General features: G+C 40.8%; 1 protein-coding gene across 4 annotated transcripts in view; it reads left to right on the top strand.

The window, feature by feature from the left end:
- Positions 1 to 22,231, top strand: part of cadpsa (Ca2+-dependent activator protein for secretion a) — a 93,845-nt gene that overhangs the window by 34,180 nt on the left and 37,434 nt on the right. For 2 of the 4 annotated variants that reach the window (XM_072451616.1, XM_072451618.1), the window contains exons 10-17: positions 4,155 to 4,263; positions 4,374 to 4,586; positions 8,176 to 8,312; positions 9,243 to 9,430; positions 17,903 to 18,004; positions 18,591 to 18,654; positions 18,917 to 19,040; positions 20,034 to 20,102. In XM_072451616.1, coding sequence (XP_072307717.1) covers positions 4,155 to 4,263; positions 4,374 to 4,586; positions 8,176 to 8,312; positions 9,243 to 9,430; positions 17,903 to 18,004; positions 18,591 to 18,654; positions 18,917 to 19,040; positions 20,034 to 20,102 — 1,006 coding nt within the window. The remainder of the gene's footprint in view (positions 1 to 4,154; positions 4,264 to 4,373; positions 4,587 to 8,175; positions 8,313 to 9,242; positions 9,431 to 17,902; positions 18,005 to 18,590; positions 18,655 to 18,916; positions 19,041 to 20,033; positions 20,103 to 22,231) is intronic. The other 2 variants (XM_072451617.1, XM_072451619.1) reach the window with 1 other exon arrangement.

The raw sequence follows: 22,231 nt of genomic DNA, 5'->3' as shown, positions 1-22,231 counted from the left end.
GTGTCAGTAAATTGATTATTTCCCCCTCTGAATTAGATGATTTAGTTGAGATATTCTGAAAACCCACAACCTTTTGAACTATTTTACTAGGTTGAAGTGCTTCTTTATGTCAGGATAACTGTCAGATGAATAACCACATTACATCACAATCACATGACTTATGTTCAGACTGGAATAGGTTTTAATTGTCAAGTATCATTTACGCTTCGACTGAACCCCGGGAGTTGTCAGCGTTACACGTCGAGACTGCTCCTAGATGTTGATTAATCTTTTTACTTAATTTGATAAAATCCTGCGATTATTGAGCCAAGTTTCCATGTCTGAGATGTGAAAGTGTAAATGAAACACCTGCACTCACGGATTAAAAAACAAACTCTCTCAAAGTCAACTGCAACAGAGAAGTCAACTTGGTCTTGGATGGAGAAGAATAAAGAGCGTACGCTTACGATGGATGTTTAAGTCAGAATGTGGCAGTGAAGTTAGAGCTGTCGTCTAAAGACACGAGAGGGCGTGGCCAAAGCTCTGAAAACGATCAAATATCACATGTATCTGCCCCAAACAACAAACAACAATTTATAAAAGTGCTTTGAAACGATGTATTTATGTATAAAAAAGGTGTATTTAACGCTCAAACGCAGCTAACTCACTTTTCCTTTGCTCTTGTTCCATAGAAATCCTCATAATTTAAATGTAGAATGAATAAAGTAATTAGTTCACTCGTACAACTTTTGGTTCGTTCAGCGTCGTTCAGATTAATCCACTAAACCAGGGGTCCACAACCACAGGGCCGGGGCCCAAAACCGGGCCACGGGCCATTCTGCAAAAGTTACATTAAAATGTACTTTATTTTTGTTTTATACTCTATAGTATATTGTGGTTTACTATGACATTATAGAGCCAAATAAACATCAAGTAATTAGACAGTTTAAATACTTAGAACAAGGGTTTGTGCTCATTAATGCTGTTGTTAAAGGCCCCGCCCCCTTCAAAAGTCTTCTGATTGTACAGCAGCTCTAAACTAAAGACTGCAGCTCTAAACTAAAGACTGCAGCTCTAAACTAAAGACTGCAGCTCTAAACAGCAGCTCTAAACTAAAGACGGCAGCTCTAAACTAAAGACTGCAGCTCTAAACTCTAAACTAAAGACTGCAGCTCTAAACTAAAGACTGCAGCTCTAAACTAAAGACTGCAGCTCTAAACTAAAGACTGCAGCTCTAAACAGCAGCTCTAAACTAAAGACGGCAGCTCTAAACTAAAGACTGCAGCTCTAAACTCTAAACTAAAGACTGCAGCTCTAAACTAAAGACTGCAGCTCTAAACTAAAGACTGCAGTTCTAAACTAAAGACTGCAGCTCTAAACTAAAGACTGCAGCTCTAAACAGCAGCTCTAAACTAAAGACTGCAGCTCTAAACTAAAGACTGCAGCTCTAAACTAAAGACTGCAGCTCTAAACAGCAGCTCTAAACTAAAGACTGCAGCTCTAAACTAAAGACTGCAGCTCTAAACTAAAGACTGCAGCTCTAAACTGCCCGTATGAGATGAGCGAGAGTTTAAAGGAGAAACATAAAGCTTTATTTCAACACTTAAATAGAAAATAGATGATGGAATAGCACAACATGTGATTACACGGCTCCATTATAAGTTATTAGTGAAACAAGGTTGTCTAAATATAATTCCATATTTTTTAAATCAAAATCAGCTCTACATATTAGGCCAAAAATATGAGCACAGCTTATTGGCCAAGCTCTGCATTCTTATATATCGGTATCAGAATCAGCCAAATATGATACTACTATTTATAAGAAATATATGCTATTATTTGTTGTCATTTATAAACCGTTCATGATCTCAAACAACACCCTAGCTTGCTCCAGGCACACATTTTGCATAACTGCACATTTGATTGTCGACCTTGTATCTTAGTGTGGTCTGTGTGTTTCCTATTTCAGATATATCAGAAGCGATTGTCGCGTTCTAGTCAATCCGCGTACAACTTTTTGTCTAGTTCCGATTTCAAAGTTAGTTTGGGGAGACACATGCCACATCAGCTCCATCATGTGCAGTGTTTGTGTGCATGTGTTTCCTGTAATGATGTGGGGCCTTCCTCCTCACTGTGGGGTGACTGACAGCTCCCGTCCCCGGCGCAGCGGCGTGTTTTTTCGGCTGGCTGCGGCGAGGGGCGGGCTCAGGACTCGCCACAGTGCTGTCCTGTCCTGGAGGGAGTTGCTCGAGCAGTCCTCCATCCTTTACGTGGCCCCGGGTCTCATCAGAGCAGCAGTATGGAATTTCATTTGGCACACACACACACATATACGCACACGGATACACACACACACATACACACACGCACACGGGCACACACACATACACACACACACACACACACACACACACGCACACACACATATACGCACACACACACACGCACACACACAAACAAACACACGTACACACGCACACGGCTGCAGCTGGACTGAGAGCTGCCACTCGCTGAGGCAGAGGTGGCGACAGTGCTGCGTTGGCCAGGGCTGGTGATTGGGGAAGACAGGCTGAAATGACTGGCAGCTACACGAGACGCGGGCCCCAGAGTGTCACTCATATTAAACATGGGAGCCACTATGACCCATATTTATCTTAAAGCAATCAATGGACATTAAGGAATAAATGAAATCAATAAAATCTATTTACCTTAATGCTTATTAAGTATTTATTACAGAAAATATAACAAAAAACGGAAATACTGAAACCATGTCATGCCACAGACATTCCAAACATTCCCAGAGCATTTTGCACACATACATACAGTTAAATACAAGAGGAACTCATCGCTTACAATACACAACAATATATTACAATATAACAAACTTCACTGCCATCTGAGTTCAGCAGTTTAACTGCAGAGGCACAAAAGACTCGGGGATTGTACCAGCCTGTAAGAACAATGCCCTGAAGGCTGAAGGAGTCCGGGTGGTGGGGCTGTCCCAGAATGCTCTTTGCTTTCTTCAGGACCTACTCTTCTCACAGAGAGTGGAGGTATTCTTTTAAAATGAATGATTTTAGAATAGGTTTTAACAATGGTCTGCAGGTTGTAACCAGCAAGTAAAAGAAAATCTGATCTAATCTTGTGAGTCTCAGCAAACTCTTTTCTAAATGTAAAATATTGTGAAAAATATTGTAAATTACACTCATAGCAGATCAAAACACTTATGAACCTTCATTTTAATCTCATTTGACCCTCTATAGCTGAAGTTTATCTTACTACAAAAAAATAAAAAAAACTATTAGTGCAATAAATATAAAATATAGTTCCTTCTCTCATGTATTTAACTAAAAATGTTCTACAGTCGCTACAGTTGGTGGTGCTGATCCTCTGATCTGAAGTCGTTGGTCCAAATCCCGCTCCTGACATAAAGGATGTTGGTAGATCAGTCAGATAAGTAGCCCACCGGTTGAGGGTTCGATCGCAGGTCCCTCAGGTGCATATTGTCATTGTGTCCTTGGGAAAAACACTTCACCCGCTTCACCCCGGGTCTGAGTACACGAATTTGTGTGAATGGATCCTTCATTTAATGTGCTTTGAGTGCACTGGAGGCAGAAAAGCACTATATAAATGTGACCATTGACCATTTATTTACATGTATGTTCTTGGCTTGGTATTCTAAGTAAAAGACAGGAGGCAGAGCTGGAGAAAGCAGAGATGAGGATAATAATAAATCTTTTTATTTGTATAGCGCTTTTCAGGGACCCAAAGACGCAGGATGTTTAGGTTTTCTTTGGTAATGAGTCCATCTGGATTCACGTTGTTTAGAGACCTGCAAATGAGGAGCAGTGAGTTCATTCAAGATGCTGAACTTAGAGTTGGCTGACAAAACATGAAGACCAAAGAAGAGATCTGTGTAGAACATGAAGTTGGAGTAAACAGGACAGGGGAATATGGGAAGAGGAACAGCTGAAAGGAAAACAAAGAACTGAACTATTGTCTGTTTGTGCTTGTCATTGTCAAATAGCTCTGCACAAAGGAATCATTACTTTTAATTACATCTAATTACAGTTCACTACATTTTGTATGGGATATTTAGGGAATAATTGTTTTAAAATCTTGGACAAATGTTTCTTCACTGACACTGACACACATTTCTCTTTGCTTTTGTGCAGGTGAGTCAGTACACGTTCGCCATGAGTAGCTATCGAGAAAAGAAGGCGGAACCTGTTGAGTTACTCCAATTGGACGGCTACACAGTGGACTATACTGACCCTCAACCAGGTGAGAAGAGAGAGAGAGTTTGAAAATCAGTCTTTATGGCAGCATCAACCTATCCTTGAACAGCACACAGAAGGTAGTGGGCTACACGATTGCTTTTGTTGGATTTATAGGTCTGGATGGAGGCCGAACCTTCTTCAACGCCGTGAAAGAAGGCGACACTGTGATCTTTGCCAGCGACGACGAGCAGGACCGGATCCTATGGGTGCAGGCCATGTACCGGGCGACGGGCCAGTCCCATAAACCGGTCCCTCCCACCCAAGTCCAGAAGCTCAACTCAAAAGGGGGCACCGCTCCGCAGCTGGACGCACCCATATCTCAATTCTGTAAGTTATCGCCATTGAACTCACTTTCGCAGCCCATATTACGAGTCGCCGCGCCGTAAGAACTGCACGAACTCGCCTCGTTACGTGACGGCATCGTACATGACGAATCCCGTGCCTGGAAAGAGGTTTCACGATCGACAAAAGTGCAATGTAACTTCGCTTCCTCCGTGAAAGTGTTGTTTGTTGTGCTGGTCTCGCTGGTTATTGACTTGACCTCGCGGTGTGAAGTAAATATGTCACAGTCTGGATCAGGGCCTGCCACACACTTCAGAGCGTTCTTTACCTTTAGCCCTGCATTTCCCTTCTCTGGAATGTGACGAAAGCCCTTTTCCTCCACCACATCTGACAAGTGGCCTTTTTCAGATGACAGAAAGATGGAGCATTCCCTCACCAACGTATTTTTTAAATGTGAAAAACAGAAAAATAACAGCCTCTTAAGTAGCTTTAGCAGTGTGTTTCTATTACTTTTGTTTTTGATCATTTCTATTTTCTATTCATCCATTTACACTTTTAAAATACACTTATTTTGCCATTTGCTAGGCATAAAATAAGCTCTTGTGCCAAGAGATTGTGCACATTTTGTTTTTTGAGAATTACATTTGACCGCTGAAGATGAAAAAAATAAATCATATATATAATAATGCATGAAACCGATGTATGAAAGGTTTTACTGGAAATAGACAAAGGAGACATATTAAGCCTTTTTCTAGATACTTTGTATAGAACTATAACATAAGTAGATCATTGTATTGATTTTAAACCACAAAACGGCTTAGTAATAGAAACAGATCCATTGACTTCCTGATAAACCTATTTTTTCACAAAGTACAGGGATGTGGGCTGGGGTAGGGGGTAGGTGAAAACAGGAATTTTCTGAGCCCTAGAGCCTCAGTTGCCGGACAATACAGTATCACTCAAACATGCAGGAAGCAATCTAAATACATCTTTGAGTAAACTAACGATGAGGAAGGCTGTAAAGTTAAACGCTCATTAAAGTCGCATAATATGTCCCCTTTAAGAAGAAAAATATCAATCCTCTCAGTGTCCTTCGTCCTGCTCCTGCTCTTGTCTCGCTCTGAGCTTCGACTGTACAACACCGTGTCGTCCCTTCCTCTGTCGACTGTCTCTCAACTCTGCTCTCTTGTAGCCGGACTGGATGGTTCGTGCTCATCGTAGAAACTCTTTCGAAACGCTCGTCTCTCGTACATGTTTGTTTATTCTCCCCGTCTGTCAATCGCTTTGGCCCTAATGGCTTTACACTTTCTCAATAAGAGGAATGTTGTAGTTACAGCACCAGATTAAGAGTGCACACAACAGATGGCCCGCTCTGAACACGTCAGCGTTAACACACAACTTAGATTGCACTTGGATTCTTAAAATGGCAGGTGTCGAGGGCAGAACGTAAACCGAGCCGTGTGCGCTTGGATATACGGCAAATAGCTGCGAAACGAGACCAAAAGTATAACGTCAAATTGAAAAAGAATTAGACGGAGCACCTTGTATGCATCTGTGTAAGTGAATTTGTCTGGGGAGCTGTTTTTGACACAACCCCTGGAGCCCCACTGAGCCCCAGCAACTGGTAATTACCAAGTTAAGAGTGCCAGGACATGAATTATACAGTGTGGATGCGGCACAATTAAATCAGACACCAATCAGTTACTGTTACCAAATAACTACTTGCTAGTTCACACCTGGATGAGTGCAATGAATATGATCATCGTGCCCCCCCCCTGCACACACTACAACTTTAAGCTAAATCAACGCTGTCACAACAAAAGGAAACAAAGAGCACTCACACTTCCTACAACAAGAACATTTGAATTACAATCAGGAAGACAAAGTACAATTTAACTTGACTTTGAATTCTAAACACAAGTTTGCAAACCTTTGTAAAATGTTCTTGGAATATTGAATAGAGGCCACTTTGATATGATAGATGTATAAAACTGACTGATCACCAACTGCAAAGAACAAAACATCTTGTTTTACCTGTAGTTTGTACCTCTACAAACATAATTTTCTTAGTTTATCAGTTCAGATTTCATTCTTCTCTCAAATGTTAATACTTTTCAAACATACATCGCAAATTTCATCGCAACACAATTTATTCCCTCCAAATGGTGCAGCCCTGGTTTAGATGTAAATGCTTCATAAGTGGTATCTTATCTAGAAGTCCAAACCAAATCTATCAAATCTATCTACAGTTTCTGCCAATATTCTTCAAATGACATAAGCGTTCAGGCTGCATTCTCACATATGAACGTACTATTGAAATATCAGAAGTTTTGAACAGTTGTCTCCTCGTTTGGCTCATGGCGGTGTTCCTTGAGCCTCTGTAGTTTGACACTTGCCATGATGCACACGGGGCGCTTGTGCGTGGTCAGTTGGGTTGAGACGGAGGCAGCCCCTCAGCCCAGCCGTCTGCCTCTGCTGGATCTATAAATGAATGGTGGGCATCAATCATGTTTGGGCAGCACTCCGGCCGCTCAGACACTGGACACGGGAGCTCGGTGTCAGTGCGAGTTACCGTCCAGCCCGCGCCTCCGCTCACTCACGTCGAGCGGACCTGACAGGCCACCAGCCACTGACCAAAGGGGCACCGCAATGTCACCTTTTTAGATTTTGTGGAGGGGATTGTGGGCGGGACTCGTCGAGGGGACACGAGCAGCTCGCAGCGGCGTCCTGTTCTTTGTTTGCGTGGGGTGATTGACAGCCGGGGGAGTCTGCGCGCGGCAGTCAAGAGGACACTGGCTGACAACGTTCGATACAGTGATGTGGCTCTGTGACACCTTTGTGGCAGGAAAGGATGGGCCTCACCTGCACACGCATGTACTGCTGCCATTTTCACAGTTGTCAAATAATCTGCAGAATGTTGCGTTACTACAAAAAAAAACTACATTTGACACTTGATATTGGTTGATATTGTTACGATCAGTGACATTCATCAGTCAAATTTGAATCCTTTTCTCAACGCTTTTTGTCCTTTACCCAAATACAAACGGAATAAACAAGATGGCTTTACTGGGAGCATACAGACTCGCTATTTAACCTATAAATGAAATACAGTGAAATTAAGCAATTGATATTGTATGTTGCATCCATACAACATTGGGAGTCATGTAACATCATCACGAAATGGGAATAATTTATTCCAAATTGTTTTTTGTCCATTTGAATTGATAAAGAATTTGTCTATTTCTTTTTATTTCATTATTATATATTTTTTTGAACATTACCAGAACTACACCGAACGAATCCACAAGTGCTACAAGATGAATCAGGTTTAGTCATTAGTCAGAAAACTCAGTTACAGGTTGGCACATTTGTACATTGAAGACATCCTTTAGATCTTGGTGAAGACTAATATTTGCTGTTTTATTTTATTATCAAAGCTGTGACTTTTTTTCTATAGACCTTGCTTTGGATAGTATAGGAAGTTTGGATATGGCAGTTGTAATATGGATGACTTCTACCCCTGTGCTCATGTGTCGAGCCCTGTTGTGATTGATGTTTGTGTGCCTGAATGTGAGGTTATTTATCACATGTAAATTGTTTTCTAACATCACTGCCGTGTGTTTGGTTGGGGCAGATGCTGACCGGGCGCAGAAACACGGCATGGATGAGTTCATTTCAGCCAATCCCTGTAACTTCGACCACGCCTCGCTGTTCGAGCTGGTGCAGCGCCTCAGTCTGGACCACAGACTCAATGACTCCTACTCATGTCTGGTGAGATGTTGAAAACCCTTGATTCTGTGGGCCTTGTTTTAGCATTTACAGTGTGTGGTTAAAATGTTGGTGTCGGCAATAATACTAAAATAAATACAGTATCTTAGATTTTGTTTATTCTCTCTGATCTTTTGGCAATCAAAATGTGCTAAAATGTGTCTGTAAAACTCATGGTTGTGGTTCAAGTATAGTTCAACAATCATTTTGAACTATACTATATGATTTTATACCTTTTTTTGGTCAGTACAGTGCATGTTAATGAACATACTGTAGATGACAGACATTGTAGCTGGATTGTAGCCATGGTAGTAATGTAAACTGAACTGAACTGATCTCTCATTCAAACCAGCGTACACTGGAGGCAGGGTGGATGAAGTGTCTTGCCCAAGGACACAGCTCAGTTGCCACTAGCGCCTCACCTGGTGGTTTCTCACACTGTAATGTGCATTACAGGCTTGGTGAAGCCTCTCAAAGCGCTACACAGAATTCACTCTACACTGGTGGTGGTAAGAGACTATCCTGACCACCACCATTCAAGCAGAAACCACATCCATTTGGCCATTAGGCAATGTGGATGAAGTGTATTGCCCAAGGACACAACAACAGAACTTGGTCCGAGCAGAAAGTTCAACTCTGACTTTCAGCTTGGTCAGTGAGTTTGGTCAGTGAGTGCTCTAACCACTGAGCCACTGTCGCCCCAACTAACCAGGCCCAATCCTGCTCCGCTTCAGATCGGACGATATCGGGCTTTGCAAGAGGGTTTTCCTGTTGGAGACAATAACTGACCATCTTCAAAAATATGTATATTCTTTTGTAGATATTATATTATAAATAGGTAATGTGTTTACTGTCTTTGTGTAGGGAATGATTTCCTCTTTAATGAACCCCCCTGTGTTGTATGTCATTGACACATGTCACATGTATTTGCAGGGCTGGTTCAGTCCTGGGCAAGTGTTTGTTCTGGATGAGTACTGTGCCCGGTACGGCGTCCGAGGCTGCCATCGACACCTGTGTTACCTGAGCGACCTTCTGGAGCGCGCTGAGAACGGAGCCATGATCGACCCGACTCTTCTCCATTACAGCTACGCTTTCTGTGCCTCCCATGTCCATGGAAACAGGTACACTATCTTCAGAGGTCTAATGGTCTAACTCCCTTTTTATGTTTCCCACAAGCATGTGTCATTTTTAATTGGATTTGCTTGCCTCTTTCTTTTTCTTCCTTTTCTTTTACCTCTTTACCTTTTCTTTTAACTTCTATTTCCCGGTCATTTTGACAAACGTACCATTCCCTCCTCACCCCTGCATGGTCCCGCAGTCAGTGTCTGTCTGAGATTTTAAACTGGCCCATATCCGAGGACGAGCTCATACAAGCCCTGTACCCATTTGCCCCTGAGAGCCCTCCCCCTAGTGCAAAGAGAGAGCTCAGAATCAGTGATTTCATGAAGAAAAAGGACCTCAGGGTTCAGATGTGGACTGGAGCCAAAAGGTAAGTTTGGTTCAGGTTTACTGGGCCGTATCAAAGGCACCTTAACTCCAATAATGTCACAGCATTACATTAACACTTCGACTAAATAACTGTTGCATTTTTAATATGCCATCATTCACAGTGTGTAATAGATCATTCCTCCAACATGTAAACACCTTAATAAAATCACACGTTCAGTTCCCTTAAGGCAAGGCAAGTATTATATTATTTGTAGAGCACTGTTCATACACAAGGGAATTCAAAGTGCTTCACACAACAGGAAAAATGCATTAAAATCACTCGGACATGACTTATATAGTGACCTGTGTCATCTGTGTACCATTACTGTGATTTTAGGCGTAATACAAAAATGTATTGAAATGAATTGAATAGAGCGCCACCTGCATCTCCCCTGTGAAAAGACATGGTCAGAAATGTCCCCACATGTTCTCCTGTCTTTCTCCATCATATTGATACAATATAATCACATACAAAAGCATTTAACATTGCTATGTATAAAAAAGAGCCAGGGTTTCTCAGAGAGTTGTCTTCGAGTCGATGTCGGCAAATGCAAGGCTCGTTTTCTGCCCAGAGACAGCAGGGGGCGACGAAGGGCACGCCCAAAAAATACATATTTAACCATCACAGGGACTTACAAAGACGTTCAATAAGGTGAAAATTAGCTCTTCTTAGTTCTTCTTTAAGAGTTTAAAGACACGTTAATCAATTATTGTGATTATTAATTTCACAATATGATCAGAAGAACTAAAGAAAATTAAAGCCGCAAGCGGCATCCAACGGCCCTCGCGGGCCGCCGGCCTTCCGACTCTGCTCTCTGCATTTTACAGAGATGGCGCTAACGCAATTGTCTAAGAACTAAGACAGCGACACATTGGACATGTACAATGCTGTGCTTAACCAGTGCAAATTAACACAAATGTCGGTCAAATGTGCAGCTCCAGCGCACAGAGACCGTGACACTTGGAATAAAAATATGGATAACTTTTGATGCTCCGCTTGTGTAGATTATTTTTCCCAAATATGAGCTTGATCGAGCTATTGCCCACAGAGGAGTTCATTAAAGTGTGAAGCATAAATGTGAACATTTCAAGGATTTGGCGTTTTTCCCATTTGTGACAGTATATTTGCAGCTCCACGGCACAGAGACCGTAGCACTTAAAATCAAAATATGGATAACTTTTGATGCCCCATTTGTGTAGATGATTTCCCCAAATATGAGTTTGATCGGGCAATCGGCCTAGGAGGAGTTGGTGAAAGTGTGAAGCGTGAAAATGTGGTCATTTTGGAGATTTCGCTGTTTTCCCATTTCTGACATATATTTGCGGGTCCGCCACACAGAGACCGTAGCACTTAGAATCAAAATATGGATAAGTTTTGATGGCCCGCTTGTGTAGATGATTTTCCCCAAATATGAGCTTGATCGGACAATCGCCCTAGGAGGAGTTTGTTAAAGTGTGAAGTGTAAAAATGTGGTGATTTGAGCGATTCTACGATTTTCCCATAAGGATAACATGGGATGTTTCTGTCAACGCTACGGTTACGCCGTACAAAATATGACTTTGGCTCTCATACTTGTATGATCAGGATGGCAAATTAGAATTTAGTGCAAAATGTCATGTCATTTGGAAAAACTCTATTGTTTATAGGCCACTCTGAAGGCCAAATAGTCAGAATTCTGGGAAACGTTTGCGGCTCCGTCGCACAGAGACCGTAAAAGTTATCCTTAAAATTTGGATAACTTTAGATGCACCACTTGTCTAGAGGACGTACACCGATTTTGAGGTTGGTGGGCAAAACGCACTAGGAGGAGTTCGTTGAAGTGTAAAACATAAAAATGTGGTAATTTGAGAGATTTTGCGGTTTTCCCATAGGGATAACATGGGAGGTTTCTGTCATCGCTACGACTACGCCGTAAAAATTTAGGCATTTTTGTGATTGGCTTTTGTGATCGGGACGGCAAAATAGAATTTTGGGTAAAGTTTAGACAATTTTGGTAAAACTAATTTTTGACCTTCAATGTTAATTTAAAGGTCACTCTGTAGGGGGCGCTATCGCGGCCATTTCAATTTTGTCAGCCTAAACTGGTCCAAACTAGAAAGTTTAACAACTGATTCAAATTTGGTCCTAATCGGACTGGTTTTGATCAAATGGGAGCAATTTTTAGATCTGCAATATTCCAAAATAAGTTGTCCAACTTTGCGGCTGCGCCGCACACAGACCGTTAAAGGTATCTCAAAAAATTGAATAACTTTAGATGCCCCACTTGTCCAGAGGACGTACGCCGATTTTGAAGTCGGTGGGCAAAACGCCCTAGGAGGAGTTCGTCAAAGTTTGACATGAACAAAATGACTAACACAGCGTATTTTCATTTTCAAAGGAAGATGGCGGCCATAGGGTAAGTCTGGGGGCGTGGCCACAATGATTTTTTTTGTTCGTCCTCACGAGAGGAATGCGTGTCCCGAATTTCGTAGCTTTACGCCAAAGTTGACCTCGGGGCGTCTCCCATAGGCGCAATGTATTTTGACTTTTGTCGGTGGCGCTGTCGCGCCATTTTTTAACGAAAAAAAAAAATGGCCCAGAAAAAATCAAATTTTTCGCCGATTCTGAATTTTGGGCAAAGTTTGGTGAGTTTTTGAGCATGTTCAGGGGGTCAAATTAGAGATCAAAAAGCAGAAGAACAAGAAAAATAAAAATAATAATATTTTTAGCAAAAACAATATAGCCGTTTCCACTATAACAACAAATTATACATCGTTTGAAAGCTCTAAGCCTTCCCGATGCCGCCATGGGGTGGAATCATCATTACGAGCGCTTACGCGCTTGTCACTCCCTATTCCGTCGGGATGCCCCGCCCACTCCCCATAGACTTCCATTAATTTGAGCAGATACAAGCATGGCCCATGCCTGCGGCATGGATTCTCGCGTACGGGACGATGCCAGGAGGGTTTTTGGAGGAATGCAGCGCTTCGCGCTGCTGTTGTCAACAATTAGTGAATGGGCTACGCCCATTCACTAATTGTTGACTATTTCTGTCATAGCAGGAGTAAGTATGCATGATCCATGCCTTCGGCATGGGCTAGTTCACTGTACTTGCCAGGGGCGACGGGGTACCAAACATGCGGGCTGCGCCCGCATGTTTGGTCAGACAGTTGCAACGCTGCCTTCGGCAGCGTTGCGGGAGCAATAGGCCCTCCGCCCTGCTGGGGCTCGGGCCTAATAACTGGGACTATTTTAGATAGAAAATTAAGTGTTTTTTAATTCAATCTATAGTTAAAAAAACATTCAGATAAAACACATTTTGTCACATTTATTTATTTTTTGTTCATTCAGACGGTTTTCATAAATCTGGTCACAAACCCGACAAATAGTCATGTGTATGTATAAGTATAAATATAAGTATAAGTCGCACCCTGGCCCAAACTATGAAAAAAGGTGCCACTTATAGTCCAGAAAATACGGTATTCTTTTTTGTGGAAAGTCTGAGTTTTGCATTGCCCAGCCACACGCGTTGTACTCCGATAACAAACAACTAATGCGTAAAATGATGAATAAATCACGGCAAAAACGAGTTCCGTCCTCCTCCTCCTCCTCCTGGCTCCTGCAGCTCTTGAGCAGTCGGGCTGTCTTTTCGTGCAGGTCCCAGTCACGTCTGCTGCTTTGGTGACATTCGCGTTGCCTTGGTGACACGGCTCATCGGCCCGAGTTAAATGTTTGCATCGAGTCTGATCCGCGGTGACGTGTCCGCGCGTCACATGTGTCGAGCTCACGGGCGGGCGGCCATCTGTGGGCGCCGAGGAATTCCAACGTAGAGCGCTGGCGAGCCACTGGAGTGCAGAGGTCAGAGGTCGGACCCCCCCCGCCTCCCCCAAGTCCACATCATTCTATCCATCTCTGCATCAGTCCATCACTCCTGACAAACAGGCACTGGGGCCTTTTCTGATCAGGATGGACACATGGACAGCACTCGCTCCAAGAAGGAGATAAAAAGAGACACTTGATCCCGGCTGCGGACGTAGTTCCACAAAAGCCCGACTTAATGAATTACAAGTTGACTTAGTAGATTTAGCGCTAGGACAGTGTGGTTTATGCACACAACAAAATAACATCGATATCCCATTTATGAGCAAGCGAGCGGCTGTAAATATGTTTCTATGATTCTGTTTTGTTCTCATGCTTTGCTCTGGCTCGTTCTCAAAAGCGACCAATGTCAATATTATTTACATGGAGACTTCTGGATGATCATGTCACGTCAGTTTCCGTGAGGACATGAACTCTGTGGGAGATTTTACACAAGTGTAAGACTTAACTTCTTCGTGTAGTGCAGACTGGAGGAGAAACCAGTTATACAAGTATGATGGTAGTATAACTCTAGGTTTACAGATTAATTTGTGTTGCTGTGTTTCTCATTAGATATTCTCAGTTAATTGAACTTTATTGTGGCATAACATCTTTTGCCAGTGCACACTTTTCTGCTCCATCAGCGTGACATGTTACTCACTCAGACCTGGGCACTCCAGACCAGCTGTCACGCCTGGAGGTCAAGGCCTGACAGGTTGACAGGTTGTTATGAGTGACGGCTGGACGTCTCTGTTGTAAATACTCCTTGTCCACACCCCGCCCCCACCCAAGACATGAATAGCCTGCTGGCTCGGAGCTGCTACAAGTTAGAGCGCGGCCCTGTCAGGGGCTAACGTGTCAGGCTCTGACTGCCGTCCAGAGCGCTGTCATCTCTCCATATCTTGGCATTTGGAAATCAGATGTCATCTTTGATTATCAGTGATAATAACTGTAATGTGATAAGGCTATTGAGCAGTATCTGTTTGGATCTTCTTTTGGTCAATTTTATTTTTGCTCTGCCCAAATTTGGCTCATGTTAGTGACATTTGTAACAGATGGATGGATATATTGCCATCACAACAGTAAAAATAAGCAAATTAAAAAATATTTAAAATTATTATGATGTGTAACATGGCTGTTAATTACACTGATCATGACATAATTGTGTTATTTGAATATACTTTTTTGACACAAATGTACTTTTATCAAAACAAATTCATATCTTAATGTATTGGGCAAACTCTGTCAATTATAAAAAACTTACTAGAGACAAAACCAAAACTAAATCAAGGCTAATTTAGACTAAATAAGAGGAATTATGAATGAAATCTGCCCGTTTTGGAGGTGCTGAATGCTCGAGAAACTCCTGTTGCCAGGAGTCTAATCATTACCATGTGTTTTGGGACTTGCACAGAAATATTGGGCATAAATTAACAAGACAATGCAGACTATTTTTCACCTCCATTTCGGAACAATGTATTTAGGCCTCAAAACTCTTTGGTGCAAATTTCTGGCCGCCAGGAAAAAATGGATGACACAAACTGCTCCAATGATCAAGGACTGGACTGACATAACTGACATACGCACCATAGAAAAAATAACTTCTGGACTCAATTTGAAAATAGATAAATTCAATAAACAATGGACAAAATGGGTCTCATATATTTTGCCATAGTATGATTTGACCCCCTTCCTTTGGATACCGTCCTATTACTTTCTCATTTTATTCTTTAAATATCCTGAGTACTCTTGCCCAGCTCTGTTTTTTTTTTTTTAATCATTTATCATCATTATTATTTTCTTGTTTTTTAATGTATGTTTTTGTTGTTTTATGTCTAAAAAAAAAATGTTAAAAAAAGAAAACACAAAAAATCTGCCTGTTTCACCAGTTTTGTTTGTTTAGTTTGTTGCTATATTGATTATTGCATCTGTCAATATTGCGATATCGATACTTTTGCGATACATTGCGACGCCCCTATGAAATGACCCCACCATAAAATCATTCATATTCAGCGTCTGCTACGATTACAGTCAGTCTGAATAATTGTGTCACCGTACGTAGCGCGACATATATATATTGCATTTGAAGACACTGGCGCGCGTGTGGCTCTGATGGCTCATTTGTTGGCTCTAGTCAGCGGAGTTGTGAGGTCATTAGGTCAAGCATCAAACATGAGGAAGCCGCCAAGAACGCGCACGTGGACAGGCGCCCTGCAGCCTTTAATTAGTGTGACATTTTTCCTGTGTGTGTTTCGTCACCATGGGAAAGGTGAGGCGCGTGTTTCCGTACACTGTAGTGTGTTTCTGCCTTTACGTCCGCCTACGATTACAATTACACTTCCCTAGTGACCTTTTCAAGGGTAAAAGGTCACTACTAAATCCTCACTTACCGTATTATGTCAAAGAAGTGACTAAAGCGAGGTTACAAGTGTTAAAATGGTCTTTGCGCTGCTGCCTCTTGACCGGGTCGTGTTGTTTTTAGGGCGTTAATAAGCACTACTTTATTGATTTTACGCACTTAGACAATTACTATAACGCTTGTGAACAAATAACAAGCATTATTAATGCATTATGAATATATAAATAGTAAGGAACCTTTTTTTTTTCATGCGTCATTTACCGTACTCATCCATGATATCTGCCTACCTGCTTATGTATGCTTATGTTTAGTGATAGTACAGAGACACACTTCTACTCATGATTTTTACCCCAAAATATATAAACAAACAAAAAATAAATAAAACAAATAAAATAAATAAAATAAATAAAATAAATAAAATAAATAAAATAAATAAAATAAATAAAATAAATAAAATAAATAAAATAGATACAATAGATACAATAGATACAATAGAAAAAATAAAATAAATAAAATAAATAAAATAAATAAAATAAATAAAATAAATAAAATAAATAAAATAAATAAAATAAATAAAATAAATAAAATAAATAAAATAAATAAAATACAACAAAATACAACAAAAATAAATAAATACAATGAATTGAATAAATAGAATAAATAAAATAAACAAAACAAATAAAATAAATAAAAACAAATAAAAATAAAAAAGCAAGCATACGACTGGAAAATACGTTTAAGAATAGAGTAATACAGATTTTTAAATGGCACGGTGGTTTATGGTGTTTCTTTCCTAGTAAGACTCATTGTGCGGCTACTACACACACACACGCACACACACACCTACACGCACACATACACACACACGCACGCACGCTCGCTCACTCTCAGCTGTGTGTCCACTGAAATGACATGTACAGGGGGGTGTCAGGGGGGTGTCATGTCTCCGGCCTCTAATCATGCTGTCATGGCCACCAGTCCAGCGCCTCCTCTGTCACATGCACTCTGCTCACACTCCGTCCAGAGCCCACCATGTCACATAGGATCACCGCAGCACACGCCACCTAAGACTGGCGTTATGGCTGCCATACTACGGGCACGCGAATCCTCATCCAACGCTCTCGTCACATGATAAACATTGGTTATTGTTGTCGCCACGCCGGTCATTAAGGTGTGGAAATGATTACAGTCCAAACTTTATTGTTCTGTCCTCCGAAAATAATAAATGTAAAATAAAGTTGAATTTTGTTCTATAAGAAATCAAAGTTCTTACAGGCATCAATAACTTGAAGCTTTATATATAGCATTTCAATCAAATTCAAGGCAGCACAAAATACTTCACAAAAATAGAATATAGAATCAAATAATAGAAATATAACACCATACAAATATAAGTATAAGGCCATACAAATATAAGTATAACATCATACAAATATAAGTATAACAGCATACAAATAGAAGTATAAGACCATACAAATATAAGTATAAGGCCATACCAATATAAGTATAACATCATACAAATATAAGTATAACAGCATACAAATAGAAGTATAAGACCATACAAATAGAAGTATAAGGCCATACAAATAGAAGTATAAGACCATACAAATAGAAGTATAACAGCATACAAATAGAAGTATAAGACCATACAAATAGAAGTATAACATCATACAAATATAAGTATAACAGCATACAAATATAAGTATAAGACCATACAAATAGAAGTATAAGGCCATACAAATAGAAGTATAAGGCCATACAAATAGAAGTATAAGACCATACAAATAGAAGTATAAGGCCATACAAATAGAAGTATAAGACCATACAAATAGAAGTATAAGGCCATACAAATAGAAGTAAACATTTGCCAGAGCTGTTGGCTAAACGCTCTCCTTGTGTACTTTGCAGACCTGATGGGATTGGGACCGTAACCGTGGAGGAGAGAGACCGCTTTGAAGAGATTAAAGAGAGGCTCCGAGTCCTGCTGGAGAACCAGATCACACACTTCAGGTGCAGTATCTGTGTACTGTGTCCAGGTCTGCTGGTCCACAGTAAAACGATGACCGCTCCGCCTCCCACCTAAAAGATTTGTCCATTTCTGGTCTGAATAAAGGACAAACGCCATAAGCTCGTCAAATTTAGTCTAATTGGATAATAAATGTTTTTTTGTCTTGTTTTTTTGTCCTTTTTATAAGACATTTTGTTCCATTCGGTGGCTTATGCATGTGTTGAATTGTGTAGACAGCACAGTGCAGCGTGAAATGAGGGATGAGAGCGGGGAAGGGCATGCAGCAAATTGTCGGAGCCGGATTCAAACTCACGACACAGCGCTAGGGTTGCGTTCCATTTACAGTTAACAGAAAAGTACTGACAAAATCTTTAAAGTACTACTGGTACCAAAAAACGTGCGGAAAATCAAATGTTATAACACATCTTGATGCCTGGTGGGACCTCGGACAGCACAACAATGAAAAAGGCTGTAGTGTTTTTCCAGTGTAGGTGGCAATCAATACAGAGAGAGTACAGTACAACCCTGAAAATGGGAAGACACGTAGTCGCTCTAATTTCTAATGAAGTGCTTTTCCATTGGTTGTAGATATTGTTTTCCTTTTGGGCGTCCAGAGGGGGCGCTGAAGGCCACGCTGTCCCTGCTTGAACGGGTAAGTCACTCACAATAGAATTTCTGCAAGCTGAATAATGAAGCTGTGATACAGAACTGTCCAAAACCCTTTTACACAAAATATCACATACATTAGAGGAATCATTTATATCAACCTGTTATTTTATAGTAATTTGCAGTAAGCTACATTGTCTGCTTTTTACAAACATGCCAATCATAAATTAATTATATTATTGTATTTAAACATTCCTGACCGCATTGTGCCAATTCCCCCAAAAAACGAAAGCGTGTGTGTCTGTAAGGTATTGATGAAGGATATAGTCACACCGGTTCCACAAGAGGATGTGAAAGCGGTCATCAGGAGGTGTCTAGAACAGGCTGCTCTGGTCAACTACCAGCGACTGTCAGAGTACGCCAAACTGGAAGGTACGACACTCACTTTAGAAACTTGCTGGTTGTTTTGCAGGAATACTTAAGCACATTTTTATGATAGACATGTATGTTGTATGATTGTTTACAGTTATAGTTACGGTACAACACATAGAGTACTTGTTTGTACTCCTGAGCTTCACTCTTACTTAATTTATCAAATGGATAATTTGTATGTATTTTTTCTTCTCAGGCTAATATTAGGATATTATTTTTGAGTGAGTAAAAATGCATTCAGTGACTCTTCCTTCATGCCAGCTTCTCTTAAGCCCAGGTCACTCCTGCCTTCTCCTCCTCCTCTTCCTTCCATAGCCACGCTTGTCTCTGCCCTCTATCTAAGGATGTAAACACAATACGACACAATGTCTCTGGTCATGTGTTGTTGTACAGTACCAGTCAATGAATTTCCCCTTAACTAGAGCTCGACAAGTCAGCTTTTGCTTTACTTTACTTGAATTGTCTGTGGAGTATGGTTGTTCCTTTAGTTAAATGAAGAAGCAAGTTTTCCAGAGTGTATGGGCTATTTAAACTTAATCTACTGCAAAAAACAGACTAGGGGTAAACTGTGACCGTTAAGACCTTTCCTTATTTCTTCTGTGCCAGTGAGACAACCTCCTGATGCCTCCCAATCTGAACGAATGGTTAATCCAACCACACAATACCCAGGTGCATTGTAAGATGGCCCTTCAGCTCCCAGGCTCATTACATACTTCACACCATTTTAAGGAAACTATCAGTGGGTATTGAAACATATTTAAAACCGATAATCATATCATGCATCTGCAGATTATGCATCTTTGTGCTGCTTTGGCTCTTTCTTTAATTGAAGCCATGGACCCTGGGTTAGAGCTGCAGTGACATGGTGTCGGTGCAGAATCTTCATACACATGTTCAGTCCACGCTTATTTTAAACGTTCACATAATATGAAGCTGTAGTTGGCTCTGATCCGGCCTCTTGCATGCCTCGGTATTCTCCCTCTTTCTCTGTAGGGAAAAAGAGGGAAATGTACGAGCACCCTGTCTTCTGCTTGGCGTCTCAAGTGATGGATTTAACCATTCGTGAGTACTCTCCTAATTGACCTGTCAGTGCTGAGTTTCTCTTCCAGCCGCATGCACCACGACCAGCCGTCACCTCTCTGTCGTCCTCGTGGTGTCTGCGCCGCCCTCTGGACTCTCCAGGCTTCTGTCCTGTCTGTTTTGTCTGCCACTTGAATGCATTTTTACTTTGCTTGTGTGTTAATCCTGCGTATCAACGTGATGAACAAACACACACAGCCCAGAAAAAAGTTTGTATTTGTAAAAACAGGTTTGAGAAGAACATGTGTACACACTTCGGTGTTGTCAGCTATATTTGATAGTTGCAACATCTAATGAAGATTTTTGGTCCATGATGTTTTTGACAAATGTAGTTTGAATCCGTTTTCCCTCAGTCTCACGATAGAATATAAAAAGTGCACTTATATCGTGAGTATGTTATTTTAGTTTGGATGTTTGAAACTGGTGTGCTATATACATTATACTATAACATATTTTTATAGTTGGGAATCGGGTGAATTTATACAGGATACTTTTATACTGCATTTTATCATGTGTCCTTATGTACTTTTTTGTGCTATATATACAGAAAACACATGAGTCACCCATTCATTAAGACTCAACAATATAAGAATGATTGGTTAACATGTCTGTTTTCTCCCTTCTTATCTGTATTGATCTGCTTTTGACTAAACTTTGTTCATTTTTAAACTCTCTTAGAGGAAAGAGTTATTTAAAGTGGCGGCTCCAGGTGATACTACTGTTTGTCTAACATTTACTCTGACTCATGTTTAACCAAAGCATCCAGTCGTCCTAAAGTCATAGTTGGGCTTTCTTTGTGTTGTTAATGTACTTATTTCAACATGTGAGTTCCACTCTTCACAGGTGGTCAGAATATAATCATCTACAGAGTGGCAGCAGTTACTGGGCACAGTCTGTATTTTTCAATTCCGTCCAAGCTTTTTTTGATCATAACCATCAAGTTTGTGCTATTTCACAAAAGTAATATTCAATATTAAATCATATAATTGTACTTCCTTGATTATGATTCAAAATGCAGTGTCACATTTGAGTGCTGTGAGGGGCAGGCGTGCTATTGTCGTTAGTTAGAATCTGGCTCTTGATAATTTACTGTATTACCTATTTTACTGCTGTACTATCCAAATAAAGCCAAGAAATCCTTAAGCAAACTAAAAACACAACTGATACGCATCATTTATTATTTCTATCAAAAGTTTAGCTATCAAATGGTGCATCATCCAACAAGCTTTTCTCCTCAATCTCTCCCGTGCCAGTTTAAGCTCAGGATTCTTTTCTTTGCTCGTACCTTTTGAGCGATACCTTTTCTGCCTTTTGACTGTAACTGCGCTCACTGTCACCCTTTAGCATCAGTCAGACACGACTGAGAAAACCCAACTATCACTTTAGCCATGCCACAGAGCCTCCCACAACATCCCTGGGACATTCCAAGACCCCCAGATACACAGCAGGGAATGTCCACAATGTTGTGTGGCTGTGATGTCTCTTACGGTGTTTTTCACTGCTGATTCAGTGAATAAACTGGTGCTACTGAGGCCTGATAGCAAAAACCTGCTCTCTGCTTTGGTGGATTGCATTGTGGCAACTATAAATAGTTGATTTTAAGAGCAACAATTTCCCAGTGAAAATCACTTTGAAATCAACCCAACAGAGCCCAGCATGAATGAGACCGCTGCATGTGTGTGCGTTTTACTGACCGCTCCTTCCAGTGCAGTGGTCATGAGTCAAGTCATTTTAATGTTTGTTTGTGGGTGTTTCTTTTTGTAGCCACTGTTTATTTTGGCTTGTGACATTCAGCTAAATGCAAAATCATTTCTCCATCCTGACCTAATACATATATACATACACAATAATATATGTAATGCCAGTGGTCCTGTCTGTCCGTAGAGCATAACTTCTGCATGTACATGTCATCTCAGATACACCACAGGCAGGTATCACCTTTTCTGGAAAATACTCTTTACAACCATTGTTCTTGATAACATTGTGTTTTATTAAGCCCTCAAATAGTGAAAGCATTGTTTGTAGATACTGTTTTTGCACTAAGATGCATCTTGTTCAGAGGGTGCATGCTAACAGTCCCCACGGTCATGCGAAACCGATGAAATCTGGAC

Source organism: Eucyclogobius newberryi, unplaced genomic scaffold, assembly GCF_026437365.1.
Source record: "Eucyclogobius newberryi isolate DKJ021-1_F unplaced genomic scaffold, fEucNew1.0.hap1 SCAF_19, whole genome shotgun sequence".
Lineage (NCBI taxonomy): Eukaryota > Metazoa > Chordata > Actinopteri > Gobiiformes > Gobiidae > Eucyclogobius > Eucyclogobius newberryi.
Note: the sequence above shows the minus strand (reverse complement) of the source record. Positions and strands in the feature narration are given on the sequence as shown.